The sequence below is a fragment of the Camellia sinensis genome, chromosome 1, assembly GCF_055761805.1.
Source record: "Camellia sinensis isolate YWXY chromosome 1, ASM5576180v1, whole genome shotgun sequence".
Classification (NCBI taxonomy): Eukaryota; Viridiplantae; Streptophyta; class Magnoliopsida; order Ericales; family Theaceae; genus Camellia; species Camellia sinensis.
This window is the reverse complement of record NC_138961.1, coordinates 185,343,449-185,359,303: the sequence shown is the minus strand read 5'-3', so window position 1 is coordinate 185,359,303 and position 15,855 is coordinate 185,343,449. Positions and strand designations below refer to the sequence as shown.

General features: G+C 35.4%; 1 protein-coding gene across 1 annotated transcript; it reads right to left on the bottom strand.

Moving 5' to 3' along the window:
- PAD4 (alpha/beta-Hydrolases superfamily protein) lies at nucleotides 1-15,273 on the bottom strand. Its single transcript, XM_082890384.1, has 4 exons — nucleotides 15,135-15,273; nucleotides 14,676-15,024; nucleotides 1,155-1,883; nucleotides 1-1,055 (listed from the first exon to the last, which is right to left on the bottom strand). The coding sequence occupies exons 1-4, from the start codon at nucleotides 15,152-15,154 to the stop codon at nucleotides 249-251; spliced, it is 1,905 nt and encodes a 634-aa protein (XP_082746510.1). The 5' UTR covers nucleotides 15,155-15,273; the 3' UTR covers nucleotides 1-248.
- Nucleotides 15,274-15,855: the final 582 nt, after the last annotated feature.

The following is a 15,855-nucleotide window of genomic DNA, read 5'->3' as shown; positions in this document are numbered from 1 at the left end:
TTGCTCCATAATATTGATTTTATTTCTTTATTTATTCTTACATACATAACTCCTAGTCAATCAGTAAGATCACATCGCGAAGCACTTTTTTATTTTATTTTTTTCCTTCCTGTTAAACAATTGGTAAAATGGAAATAGGGGAAAGAGAAGTTGCATAGCGCAACAAGACGACTTGAAACCAGACTTCTTGTCTAGTAAAGGAGTGCCTCTGCCTGCCTCTGCCTTGCTTATCAATCTTAGAATATAATCTATGGAACGACATTCCCTTTAAAAAAACCTGGGAACTGAGGGGGGAATTGCTGCAGCTGTGATTTTAGTTCTCCCCATTCCTTCACCCACAAATGGTAGCTTGAATTTTCTGCCAAGACATCTGTCGACACTTCCTTTCTTTCAACAATTCCACTTGCATACTGTTCAAACTTATCAATATTCTCGAGTAACATAGAGAGCTTCCTCATATCCCTCTCACTCCTTATGTTCTCTGTCCACTCCCTCGCTTCCTCCACTCTCGCCCAGAAACATGAGTCTTGTGTCAAGCCAGCAAATTTGCTCCTTTTGTTATTTTCTTCATTGCCAACCTTCCTATTCCTCCACCATCTATCAAAAATCTCATACCTCCTCTCTCTCCCATGCTTCACATAATGGCCTTTGACTCGATGCATTCCCATTCGATAATACTCTGCAATATCCAACGGCTCAAATAGGAGTTTATAAGAATGGGAAGCGTTTACGAATTTCGCTCGCTTCTGAAAATCATGGGGTAGTTGATTGGTGTCCAACATATGGATTAGGTCATCCCAAAACCGGGCAAGCTTTATACGGTTCATGTTGACTTTAGCATCCCTTTTTGACGCTCCCCTTAGCTTGAAAGTGTCATAGTACCCCATTCGATTCTCATCAGACTCATCACAAGTCTTTTTATACCACTCTACTTGCGCTCTTAATGGTGTGATTTTAGACAGTGCTATAGCAAGATTAGCACTATTGAGGTTTGGCGTACGTCCCATTCGTTTGGCTGTCTTTAGGCATTGTATCACTGGTTCAAAAGCCGGTTCCTGTAAAAAAATAATAATAAATAAATAAATAAAGAAAATGATCAGAAAAATAGGAATACTATATTGGAATGAATCTTAAATGGGTATTTTTCGGTTTACATGACTAGAAATTTCTGAGGACTGCAATGCCAGTCTAACCCCGGCTTCATAGCTTGAATAATCCAAAAACTCCCCTTCCAAGAGGCCTCCAGTTTTCCAGAATTGCCAAGAAAGGAACTTCCCAACATACTCTTCATATTTGAGATGATCTTCAATACTAGAGCTCGCAGAAGCGGTTGAAAACATCAAATGCAACAACTTAACAACCGCGATTTCATTGTCCACACAAATCGCTCCCTTATTAGTACAAAACACGTAACTCCCAAATGGCCAAAAGGACTCTCTACCAGGCCTTTGTCCCCCTTCTAGCTTTGCTGATGACTCGGCATAGGCCAACACAGAGAGAAATATTTCATTTTTCATTTCATTGGGTAATAATTGAATGTTTTGAACCGCGAGGTCTTTCATAGAGAAGTGATAATATTGGAGGAGGGAATGGAGGTGAGGAGTGAGAGGAGATAGGGGGGCTAAGAGAAGTCTTGGCACAATGTCATGTTTTGAGACTACATGGCAAAAGTTGGATCCCCATCGTTCTTGGAGGATGGCTCGAGAGAGAGATTCATTGCCAAGGAGAGGAGAGCCAAATGTGAAACAGAGGACAGAGGTGAGGGGAGAGGAAATGGATTGGAGGTAGGAGAGGAGATAGAGAGTTGAGAGTGAAGCTATTGTTCCTCCAATTGAGTGGCCTGTCAAGACTATTGATTTGCTTTGCTTCATTAGTTCAAATAGCTGCATTGTTGGATATGTAAATGAATCATTTAGTGGGGAAAAAAAATCTCAGTTTTTGTGAATTGGAAATTAAGAGTTCTGTAATGAGAAGCAATTGTAAATTTGAGACAACAAAAAAAGATTATCAGTTGCAATGCTTGTTTTGCCAAGTTCCAGGCTTAATCATGAAATAGGCTAACCCAAAAAAAAAAAATATTTCACAACAAACTACATGTGTAAATGTACGACTTACTATATATTTAAACATAAGGAGATTCACCATGACGCATGAAAAATTACATAGGTTGCAAGAATTTTGAAGAAATATTTCACTGATATATAACAGCTTAGTTAATATTTTTATTGCAAAATAAGTAAAATTTATTCTTTTAACAACTTAACTTGAGATTATTTGTTGCGAACTTATTTTTTAGATGGGTCTGTCTTGAACTTATCTCGTCAAATTTTTATTCCAATTCTACTACAAAACAAATACATAAGGTGATCATAAAAATATACACAAAATATATTATAAAAAATCTATAAAATTTGTGCGAGAAATCTATTTTTAAATTTTTTATCTGGTCACATACATTGTGTGGGTCGCGTTTAATAACACTACAAACTCAAACTTATGAACCCAGAATTTACCCAAAAAATTGAATCAATGGTTTAAATTTATTTTACTGATAGACTCCACCAATTTAATCTCCACCACACTTTATCAATTTAATTTTTACCGCACAGGGTAAATTATGAATTGATAGGGTTCATTGCATTTTGGGATCACGCTCGTTATATGACTTTATGGGTTAGTAGTAGATTTTATATTCATGTAATTCAGAAATCAAACATTTGATTGCTTAAAGCAATGATGAACAACGAAAATAGAAGAAGCTATGGTGGTGACCAATTGGTTATTGACTTAGAAAAGTATTTATGTGAATAAATAAATTTTATGGAGGACTGGGTCGACCATAATGGCTTGACCCCATTTCCATTAAGCCGTGGGTGCATTCTAAGTGTGAAAATGATACAGACACATCCATGATCATCATCTTCTCTATCCCAATGATCCTTGAAATTTGTGCACTTAATTGTATATTTTTTTACCACTAATGATACATGACCTAATTTAATACCTAACTTTAAAATTTTATTCGATACATCATCAATGCATTAAGTATAGAGAAAAAAAATGGAACTCTTTAAAATTGCACATTATTAATACAATAATATTATGGATTCGGACTTAATTACTTAAAAATTATTTAGAATTATCATATTATAATACAGATTTAATCTACATATAAATCTCACACTACATAAATTTAATTTTCACTAGACTTATTACTATTAGGCTATTAATATGGTTTGCATAAGGTATGGTGAAAATTAGTAGAGAGAGAGAGAGAGAGAGAGAATGTTATGTGCAGTGAATAGCAGTTATTGACATAATGAAATTACTTTTTCAACTACGTAGTAATTGCTAGGCAATAAAAATACAGTGGGAAAAATATAATTGAGGGTTTTTTGAAAATTAAAACTATAGGACAAAAATAATTATACAAAGTGAGTTCTATGATTTATATAATAGTATAAATAATATGTTTGTGATTGCTAACATAATTTAACACTAGACATAAATTGAAAAGAAATTCAATAAGTCTTACTTTTTTTTCATTAAATTTTCATTAAGTTCTATAAACATATCAACCAGTCCTCTTAACGTGGTGTCAAAAATACCAAATGAAAAGTTTTTGTAAAAAGTATGACTTGATATTTTCATTAATTTCCATTAATATATTGACCAGTCCTCTTTTTTTTCCCTTTGGTTATAAGTAGCAAAGATTTTTTTTTTTTTTTTTTTTTTTTTTTTTGACCCGCTTACAGGAAAGAAATTATCTATGGATTTGGAGCACCACATCAACGGTATACCTAACCAATAGAGGTGTAGGAAAATTGGTAAAAGTAAAATTCTCTAAGTCATCCCATCCATATACATAAGGCTTACTTGTTCTATTTTTATACACTTTTATTGATCGAGCACACTGCAAATGGGAAGTAGTGAACCATCTTTGGCGAGACATATAGTCCTGAGTCGGCACTTTTTTTGTAACAATAATTCAGATGATTATTTTTAAGAATTTGATCCTGTGCATGGTTCTTAAATTGTTTGTTTGTTTATTTTATTTTTTTATAGCAAAAATAATAAAATTAATCTGTGTCCAGTTTTTCCAAATTTCTAAATGTATCGGCAAATATAATAATCTAAAGCCGTAAAAGTATTGATTATAATAATCTAACCGAATTCTATGACCCTGGTGGCGGCTTTGGTAAATCTCTTATTTATTAGGGTTGGGAGATGTTTTTCACCTCTAAAAAGGTAGAAAATATTTTTTTGCCAAAATCATCACAACTTACGTTAATTACGAAAAATATTACATTTAAATTATAATTATTTTATTTTTTTTTCTCATAATTATTAAATCAACTATACAAAAAATAAAATATAATAAAATAAAATAAAATAAAATAAATAACTAACTAACTAACTTTTCAATGACAACTTTTTTTAGTTAGACATTATTTTTTTTTATTTATCAAAGATAGAATGTAGTATGTTAGTAAAGTTAAGTCACAATTTAAAGAGGCCGACCTTTCACTTACTGCACCCCAAGGCGCAGCAACTGCCACTTCGTCACGAGGGATGAACTTTTTAATCAGATTAAAATACTCAAAAAATTAAAAAATTAAAAGGCCTAGACAAATTATTAAATAAGACCATAATAATAAAGGTGCCGTTTGGTAACACTTACGTTTTCAGTTTATATTTACAAAAATTTTAAAAACTTAAATAAAAACTTGTTTGGTAAAATTTTTGATTTATAAATCAGTGGTCTCAGTTTATAAATTTGGCCAAAAAATAAAAACAGAAAAAATGTGTTTCCATTTTGAGTTTTGAGTTTTTTTTTTTTTTACCACCCAACACTAGCCACCACCCGCCACCATTTTCCACCACCGTCTTCCGCCACCACCACCCACCACCACCCATTAGCCACCCACTAGCCACCACCACCACCCACTACCCACTTGCCAACCACTCGCCACCACCACCACCGACCCCTCGCCGCTACCACCACCACCACCCACTACTCACCAGCTACCTGCCATCCACCCGCCACCTACTTGCCACCACCACCCACCCGCCACCACTATCCACCACTTGCCACCCACCACCACCAGCCACCTGTCATCCACCCGCCAACACCACCACCACCACCCACTACCCATCACCATCCCCACCACCACCACCATCACCCACCACCCACCCATCACCCACCTGCCACTACCACCCACCACCCACTCGCTACCACCTACCACCCGCCACCGTCACCCACCCACCCACCACCACCACCACCATTCGCCACCACCCGCCACCACCCGCCATCCGCCACCCACCTGCCACCACCACCCACTCGCTACTACCCACCACCCGCTATCGTCACCCACTCATCCGTCATCACCACCCACCACCCGCCCGCCATCACCACCCACCATCCGCCACCACCCACCACTCGCCACTGCCACCACCACTACCACCACCACCCACTCGCTACCACCCGCCACCGTCACCCATCCACCCACCACCACCACCATCACCCACCACCCGCCACCCACCTGCCACCACCACCCACCACCCGCCGCCATTACCACCACCCGCCACCGTCACCCACCCACCACCACCACCACCCACCGGCCACCAGCTACCCACCACCCACCGTCACTACTTTCCACCACCGCCTTCCGCCACCACTTGCCATTTCTCACTCTTTTTTATATTTTTAAAATTTTTTAAACATTTTGTCAATTACCAAACGCGTTTGTAGTTTATGTTTTTCTAAAAATAAACAAAAACCAATTTATTAAATTTTTGTAAATATAAACTGAAAACGTAAACGTTACCAAACGCACCCTTATATTTTCAGTTTTCTGTTTATATTTATAAAAATTTTAAAAACTCAAATAAAAACTTGTTTGGTAAAATTTTTTATTTATAAATCAGTGGTCTCAGTTTATAAATTTGGCCAAAAAATGAAAACAGAAAAAATGTGTTTCTATTTTGAGTTTTCAGTTTTTTTTTTTTTACCACCCAACACTAGCCACTATTTTCCACCACCGTCTTCTGCCACCACCACCCACCACCCACCTGCTACCCACCACCCACCTCTCGCCACCACCTACCACCCACCACCCGCTACTACCATCCACCACCCGCTACCTACTTGCCATTACCACTCACCACCCACCTGCCACCACTATCCACCACCTGCCACCCACCACCACCAGCCATCTGCCACCCACTCGCCACCACCACCAACCCGCCACCCACCTGTCACCACCACTCACTACCCACTCGTTACCACCTACCACCCGCCACCGTCGCCCACCCACCCATCCACCATCCGCCACCTACCTACCACCACCACCCGCCACCACCCACTCGTTACCACCTACCTACCGTCACCCGCCCACCCACCCACCCACCACCACCCGCCATCCGCCACCTACTCGCTACCACTCACCACCGTCACCTACCCACTTACCTACCATCACCACCCACCACCACCACCCGCCATACCGACCTGCCACCACCACCCACCACCCGCCACCACTACCACCACCACTTTCTCGCTACCACCGACCACCCGCCACCGTCACCGTCACCGTCACCCACCCACCACCACCACCCACCATCACCCGCCATCCACCACCCACCTGCCACCACCACCACCACCCGCCACCACCACCCACTCGCTACCACCCACCACCCGCCCCGTCACCCACCCACCCACTCACCCACCACCACCAGCTACCCACCACCCACCGCCACCACTTTCCACCACCGTCTTTCACCGCCACTTGCCACCACTTGCCAATTCTCACTCTTTTTTATATTTTTAAATTTTTTTAAACATTTTGTCAATTACCAAACGCGTTTGTAGTTTATGTTTTTCTAAAAATAAACAAAAACCAATTTATAAAATTTTTGTAAATATAAATTGAAAACGTAAACGTTACCAAACACGGCGAAAGTGTTTCGAATTCAATTTCCCCACAAGCTACTGAACCTTTGGGCTCCATTCTTGTCCGTTGTTCAAGGTATTTTATTGAGATTATCTAATTTTTTTAAAAAAGAATTATGTCAAAATATTTGGTAGGAACTTAAAAAAGAACTAAAAAATCTACATATAATCAACAATCAAAACTCAAGATTTGCACAATAACAAGTTTAAATATACACTATCGACTTAAATTTTCAGCCGTCATTTTTTGATTTGTTTATACATTAAGAAATATTATATATATATATATATATATATATATATTTATTTATTTATAATAGTAAACAAACTAACACGTATAAGTAGGGATGCAATTTAAACCCGGTCTGACGGGGACCCGACCCTGATTAGAACGGGTTTTTTTCGAAAATAATCCCCATAGGGCTGGGGATGGTATTGAAAATTAAATTCCCATTGATTTTTGGGCTGAGAACGGTGATTGGCGCCCCGGCCCCGACCTCGGCCTTGCCCCGAAGTCCTCGAACAGTCCCCCATGTATATGTATGTTTAGGCTTTATTGCTTTATTATATTATATCTAATATAATATCTATCTCAACTTAATGTCTATCTCATCTCTCTCTCTCTCTCTCTCTCTCTCTCTCTCTCTCTCTCTCTCTCTCTCTCTCTCGTTCTTCTCCCTCTACTCTCTGCGAGAGAGATAGACATTTTTTATTTGAGCACCTTCCAGATCCAAGCCTCGATGGAGAAGTCTAGAGAGAGATCAGTGACAGAGAGCATTTCTGAGCACCACCGTCGCTGCGAATCTGCGATGAACATTTCTGAGCACCACCGTCAGCCGCTGATCGCACCACCGTCACTCTCTCTCTCTTTCTCACACCTCTGTTTGCTGTCCCGTCTCTAGATCTACCGCCACTGTTCTTCTCTCACTGGTTATCCTCTAGCCCTCTCTCACTGTAATATATATACACTGGTTCTCAAGATCTTCACTATATCAACACCATTGATATAGATATAGATATACATGTTGTTGTTGTTGTTGTTGTTGTTATTGATGTCGATGATGATGATTATTGATGATGATTTTGTGGACTATAGTTGTTGTTGATGTTGATGATGATGATGATGATGATGAGATGAAACAGATACTGTTTTGCTTCTTTTTTTTTTTGGGAAGGGGAGGTGGAGAATTTTTAGGGTTGGAGAAACTCGATCTCCGTTAGAAGACAGGGGCAGGGGCGGGGGTGAGGACGGTGATAGGTTCCCCGTCGGGAATCAGGGCCTGAGACGGGGAAATTTTTACAATTGAGGATTGGGGACGGGAAGTGTGATCCCCGGTCCGCCCCGGCCTGTTGTCATTCCTACTTATGAGGACTGGTGTTTAAATTTTTCTAGTAACTTTTATATTATTATTTTTACGGATTCTCCTATGGTGTGCACCCTTTTAGGAGTGCATACCATATGCACCCCTATCACAAAATACCATATGCACCCCTATCACAAAATATATAACTTGTAATATAAAAAATAAAAATAATAAAAAATAATAAAAATTGGATAATCTTGTTACAAATTGGCGCAATGAAAAATGTCATAACCAAGCCATAGGCTTTTGCAAAATCAACCACAAAATTGTGGACATTTTGTTATTTTAATTTGTGGCGAGGTTACGCATTTTATGATTAATGTTACAAAATTTTGTAATAAAATTACACATTTTATGATAGTGCCATAGCATTTTCCTATTTTTACACACAAAACTAATTAACAAATATGTTACGATTAAATTATAACCAAAACTTTAGAATTAGGAATTGGACGATTTGAATGGGTCAACTATTTTTAAAATTGGAACCAAAATCGAAGCTGATAAAAATAAAATCAAATTGGCAATTTGATTCGAATAAAATTTTCATTGATTTTTTTTAACACCCTGGTAAAAAACTTAATCAAATTGTTGTAAGTTGAAAAAAGTTTTGAGTTAATTTTCTACCTAATATGTGATTGTAAGTGTAAATTATTAGAGAGAAATACTTTTTAAAAAAATTTAATTAATTAATTAATTAATTTATATATATATATATATATATATATATATATTGCAGTAAATTGGACCAAATAAATGAAGTCAAATAACGTGAAAATCCCGGCCGAGATTTAGTAGAGTCACAAATTGGTACCCTGTGGGCTCCTCCTCAGAATGGCCTTCTTTGACCCAACAAACAAACGTGTCCCTTCGAACATAGGGCCGAAATTGTACTCTTCAGAGACAAACAAGTCACACTCATTTAATTTGCCAAAAAGCTGAAGTCTCAGAATTTGGGACTCCAAATTTAATTAAAAATTGATAGGTTTAATAGAGATTGAATTAATTAAGTGTGAGATTCATATATAAAATAAATCTGAATTATTGATATAAAATTTTAATTAATTTTAGATTTTAATTAATTTGACCTTACACTAAAATGTGTTGGGAATTTGTTTTGGTTAATTATTATCGCGCTCTCATTTTCCCTTATTGATGATGAAATCCTTCATGGATGTTTTCTTTACTCATTTTCTCTATAAACAAACAAAGTTAGGCCTCTTCTTTTTGATTGGTAGTAGGCCTAAGTTGTTCTGGCGATCTATGCGTATTACTGTTGATTTGTTATGTCTTGTTTTTTTATAATTTTTTATTCATGGGTCGATTTGCTCTGTCTTGTTTTTTTATAATTTTTTATTCATGGGCCAAATTATGTAGATTTTCTTTAGTCATGACATTTGATTAATGAAAGTTCAAACGGTCTCCTAGGCCTAACTGCTAGAGTTGTTTATTATTTTTATACGTTGGTTGGTCTTTGTGGACGCATAATGGAATTCAAATGGATGATCTAATTTTTAAATAATTTAATTACGTTGATTGGATAAAAATAATTATTTGGTTAGATTATATTTGTGTAAAAAATTTATTTAAAAAAAAATTAGTCAAAACCTCTCCATTAGATCCTTGTTTAGTGAAAATGATAGCCCAATTTATTTTGCTTCATAAACTCCCTAAAAAGGAGGCGCATGATTGAGTAAGGATAAAGTAAAATATCTTTTTTTTTTTTCTCTTGAACAATATTGTCAGAGTAATATGTTACTGTGAGATAAAGTAACATGTAACATGTTACTCTCAAATAGAGTATTATGTTACTGTTTATATCAATTTCAAAGGTAATATTTTTTTTTATTATAAAGAATTTCATAATCAATATAGATCTTATTTGATAGATCTTGATGAAAGAATTTTAAAAATACTATTTTTTATAATTAAAAACCGACATGTAGATCAAAATTTATATTATTTTAAAATTTAATATTTTCGTAATAGTGGTATGTGTTGAACTTTTCAAGCAAAACTTTTTGTACTTGTCCTTAACACATTAAAGTTTTATTACGAGGGGGCTTTAACTAAATCCCTTTTTTTTAAAATCATACTTATTATTAACACAAATTTGATCTAATCAATTGGCTATCGATATCCGATCAATATGATTTTTTATAAAGATGAAGTACTCGATAAGCCTTACATATCAAACATTCAAATCATTGAAGTGAGTTCTATACCACGGAGTCCAACATCACGCTCCAGTCCAATTTTTAGACCGAAGAAAAGTCTGATCCATTTTTATATGAAAAATGATATACAAATCGACTTTCTAAACCCAATGATGTGTAAGTAATATGATTAGTTGATGATTAGAAAAGATATGAGAAAGAGTATTGTTTTTAATATTCTAATTGATTTTCACATCATTGAATTTGAAAATTGAGTCTAATTTTTTATTTTTGAATAATAATACTATTTTTATATATATGCAAAGAATGCCAACATGTTGTGTTTTAAAAATAATCAATAAATAATCCATAAATAATAACAATAATAAATTCGTAAACCATAATTGTCTTTGTATCCTTCTTTCTTTCTTATTTTTCTATATCAAATTGTTTATTAGATGTATAGTCAAGACAAAGTTGGTGTGTAGTTTAGTTCATTTTTTAAAGGCATATTCGGTTGTGTTTTTTGTTTTATGTTTTCTGTTCATTTTTGGGAAAACAACAAAAAATTGTTTGTGATTTTTTTTTTAAAACAGCTTACTTTAAAAAAAAAAAAACAAAAAGTTGTTTTCTAATTTCAGAAATTATTTTTACACAAAAGTAAAAACAATATGAAGATGATGGATATTTTAAAAAATTTATAATTTTTTCCTCTAGAGCACAAAAAATAAAAATAAAAATGACATTGACAATAAAAAGACACAAACAAAACTACCCTTATTACTTATTTGGTCAAACTAAAACTAAAAATAAATTTTACTCAAAAAAATAAAAATAAAAAGTAAAGCCTAATAAGTGGCAACTACTCTCGTGTTGGATCAAATTAATAAAGAGTCATGATTTGAGAAATTCTATTATACACATTTGAAGAAAAATACACGTTATGTGCATTTCAATTTTTAATTATTGAATTAAAAAATAAATTCAAATTATTGATCATAGTCATTAAGCCGTAACCAGTCTATAATTTAACAGATGAAATGAACTCCTAACTAACCTATTTTTAAGTCGTTCTTTGGCAAAAACAGTTTTAATTGATTTTTTGGAGTTAGGCTTTTTAATTTGGGATTAAAAAATTCGTTTGGCAAATTTTTTTTTGACTTTTGTGAGAGAAAAAGTAAAATGATTATGGTTTGAATATAACATTTTATCTTATTGACTTTTTAATCTATTTTATCTTTCAGTGACTAATTTAGTCTCACCCAACCCAACCCAACCCAACCCAAAGGAAGCCAAATACCATGCCAATATTTTCTTTCTAGTATTCACATAGTTGCTAATAATTTAGTGAAATATTTCTCTAAACTCCAAACAAAATGAAAATAAAATTACTTTTTTTTTTTTATAACCGGGTGTCCGGGCCAACTTAAGCGCACCTTGACTAATCTCGGGACCCATGCAAAGTGCCCCCTCCATGTGGATCGAGCAAATCTTGAGCAGATCCCGCTAGCGTGGCCATAAGAAACGAATTGCTCCTAATGGGAGTTGAACCTAAGATCTAAAGAGAGCACACCTCTAGACCCGAAGTTGCACTCACTAGACCAACCCTAGGAGTGTAAATCTGGCCTAGCCCGGACTCGGCCCATGTCAAGTCTCACGGGCTCTCGCCAAAATTCGGGCAGGGCTGGGTTGACCCACGGTCCAAAAATTTAAGCCCAGGCCTAAGTCTAAGCCCAAGGGTATTCGAGCCTTGGGCGGGCCGGTGGGCAGCGCCTGAGCCTGGCCTAGGGCTTAGGCTGAGCTTGGGCGGGCCTGACCATTTTTTTTTTGTTTTTTTAAATTTTTTCTATTAAAATTTTATTATTTTCTATTAAAAGAAACACTGAGCCTCAAGCGGGCTGGGCTTCAGGCCGAGCCTTGAGTGAGCCGATGGGCTGGGCCTGGCTGGGCTTCAAAATGATGGCCCAAGCCCAGGCCCTAAGGCTCAGGCCCGAGCCCAAATGGGTCGGGCCCACCCCGAGATGCAGGCGAGCTTTGGGCTACCTATGGGCCACGAGTCATTTTTACACTCCTAGCCAACCCCTTGGGGTTGAAAATAAAATTACTTTAAAAAACTCTTTTTGATACTATAAGGGTTGGTATTAACAATTATGTGAATCCCATATAATTCATGTCTATTTACCAAAAAAGATGTCACAAATAATTTCATGAATGTGTTAATCTCCCAAAATGAAAGGATTAGAAATACGAGGAAGGATGTTATCCTCTCTAGTATGAAACAATTTTATTCTTGCTATGTATAAATAACAAAACCTAATTTAATTACAACAAACTAGCACAAAATAAACATGAACAATTGTTATTTATGTAATAATTATGTGGTAAACAATAATGAGCAATTGATATTACATTTTTCACTTGGCAATATCATTGTCATCACTTACATCTTCTATATTTCTCAGTTGATATCGCATCTCTTACTTAATCTCACTTGCACTAGTAGTAATTCCATCGTTTAATTCCATAAAACTCATAATCCTACACAATTTGTACAATCGAAAACCTAAGAGATTAATGAATGTATAGTGATTCCAAATCACAACAAAATCATGACTATATGGAATTATTTGTATGAATATATCAGCTATGATATGATAGCACTAAAATGGCATTGTTTGTATATAATATAACAGCCAAATGCACTGAATTTAGACCACCGTCACCCTACAAGCTTTGTTTGGCATATTAACTATGGAAGGGCCACATGCTACCACTTCCAAAAAATATATATATATTATTTGAAAAATGGTCAGAAAATAAAATTTATGAAATAAATTTATTTTAAATGTAAGCCACATCATATTAGGTGGCTACATTGATAATTAATATGGATATATCTTGTGGTTTTTAAGAATATTTTCACCTCATGCATTGGAGTGTCAAATTAAATATTAAATAAATGAATCTAAATTAAGAAAAAGGTGTAGAAAAAAATAAACAACTTAAGGAAGAATAGTTATTTGTTTTTCTTTAACAAAGATTAATCCCAAATTTCTCTATTACAATATGTGAAGGTGACCAACTAAATTAACTCAATTAATTATAACTTATACACTTGCATGTTGCTTCTAAACATTTGATGGTGTTCATTGAATTTTTAACATGTGATATACCATTTTTCTTTTTCACCACCATAGATTAATGTCTCTATTTTTATTTATTTTTTTAGAAATATAAGCAAACTAATAACTTAATTGCAAAAAAAGCCTACTCATAATTTCTTTCATATTCAGCTCCAGCTCCAGCTCCAGCTCCAGCTCCAGCTCGAACTTGTAATAAAAAATTTAATGGATCGACCTTTTTTTTGAGTAAGGATCCTCTAGAGTTTTTTTTTTTCTAAAGTTTCCTAGAGTAGTGCATTGTGTGGTTGAGATTTAATGACAAGTCACATCAATTTTTCAGCATTAAATCTCAACCACACAATACACCACTTTAGGAAACTTTAGGAAAAAAAATACACTAGAGGATCCTTGGTGCTTTTTTTTTGTTTGCTTTTACGATTTCACATCACCTAACAATAGACTTTAGTCACATAAATATACATTCCTTAGACATCCTCCCTTTGCAAGCCGAGTTTCATGCGTGAATTCTGCCTAATAGTTTATATCATTTGGTATAGCAAGTCACCATGTTGACTAGAATCAGAGGCAACCCAAATTGAATATGGCATTGCATGAACTGCCGACTTTAATCAACATATTTGCTAAAGTACCCTCGCCTTATAAGTCGGGTTTCAAAAATAAATTCTACCTAATAATTTATATTATGCATGAACTGCCGATTAAATCAACAAAATTGCCAAAGTACCCTCGCCGCATCTTATAAGTCCGGTTTCAAAAATAAATTCTACCTGATAATATATATCATTTACCCAGAAAACACAAAAAAATATATGTTAATTTTTTTTTAAAACAACATTGTTACCTTCACGAAATTTGTTCAGTTCAAATTTGTCCGAGACTTTTCCGATTGAAGTTTTATTTAGTCCAACTTTATATTTGTCTGAGACTCTTTCCAGTAAAAGCTTCTCGTTTTAAAAACTCATGAAAGACTCTTTTGATAAAAGTCTCATTCCGACTGATCAAATTCGGTGAATAAAATATTAATCAATTTAAAAAAACTGGACTTCAAACCATGGAAACTAACCTGGAATTGAAAGTCTGTGTACTTGAACATAGAGAGGAAGAGATTTAACATGCCAGCATGAACCATGACAGGTTCCTCCTCCGCCTCGCCGCCGCGGCATCGCAGCTCCGAGAAAAGTCCGGCAGCGGCGTCGCAATCCAATGCCACCAAGTTCCGGCATCCAGTAAGGTCGAAATCCAATCCGGCAACGGTCTGGACACCGGAAAACGCCACATAAGCGACGCCGGCGATTCGGTTGACGAGGAAACCGTGAGGAGCGGCGGAGTTGGCGTGGCGGCAGAGATTCCATGAATCCGATAACAATGGGGTGGAGCCTAGAAATGTTGCCAAAATTTCACTGGTCTCGAACCTGCAGAGAGCAAAAGCAATAGATAGGGTTCAGAACAATTTCCATGAAATATGTATGTTTGAGAATTGGAATTTCTAGGTCAAATTAGGCGTGGAAGGAATTGGAATTACGATGAAGCTTCGGCTTCCATTGATTTTCTTAATTTCGCCCTGTGAGAGTTTTAGTGGAAGATATTTGATATTTTTTTTTTTTTTTTAACCAGAATATATTTGATATTGGTGCACTCAAATTTCGAAGTGGGGGAGAGGATTGTATAGAAATACTATAAGGAGCATATGGTAAGTGGGCCCCTTTTTTTTTTTTTTTTTTGCAATAATTTAATTTGTTTTATAAATGCTATCACCCTCCCTTAATTACTTTAATTTAGTATGAATAAGAGTTGTATGGTTGAGATTAAATTTGTATAGTGTAAAAATGTTTGAGGTCGGTTTGAGTAAAAAAAAATAAAAAAAATAAAAAAATACTCATAAACAATAAATTTCAAAGGGGATTTTCTTCAATTGCCAACTTGAAAAGTATTCTAGGGTTTTAATAGGGTCATGATACTTACTTTAATGATTTGAATCGTTATTAATTTATTAGGTTTTTTTGAATGAATTATTTATAAAAATATTAGATTGATTGAATAATTGTAGTGAAATTATCATATTAGATTTTTTATAATAAAAAAAATTAGCCTATTAACCCGTGCAATGCATGGGCTAAATAAATAATTAAAAATAATTTTAAAATTAAATAATAACATAAAATTTATTTTTAAAATATAGAAAAATAATATAGAATAAATTGGATTTTAATCATTCTATTAGAATTTATTATGTCATTAATTGT

What these genes read in the sequence shown, in the direction of transcription:
- PAD4 (XM_082890384.1), bottom strand. Translation starts at nt 15,154, where the DNA reads ATGGAAGCCGAAGCTTCATC. An exon ending in ATGGAAGCCGAAGCTTCATC is followed by an intron (nt 15,025 to 15,134) that starts GTAATTCCAATT and finishes TGCTCTCTGCAG; the next exon opens with GTTCGAGACCAGTGAAATTT. An exon ending in CCTCAGAAATTTCTAGTCAT is followed by an intron (nt 1,056 to 1,154) that starts GTAAACCGAAAA and finishes ATTTTTTTACAG; the next exon opens with GAACCGGCTTTTGAACCAGT.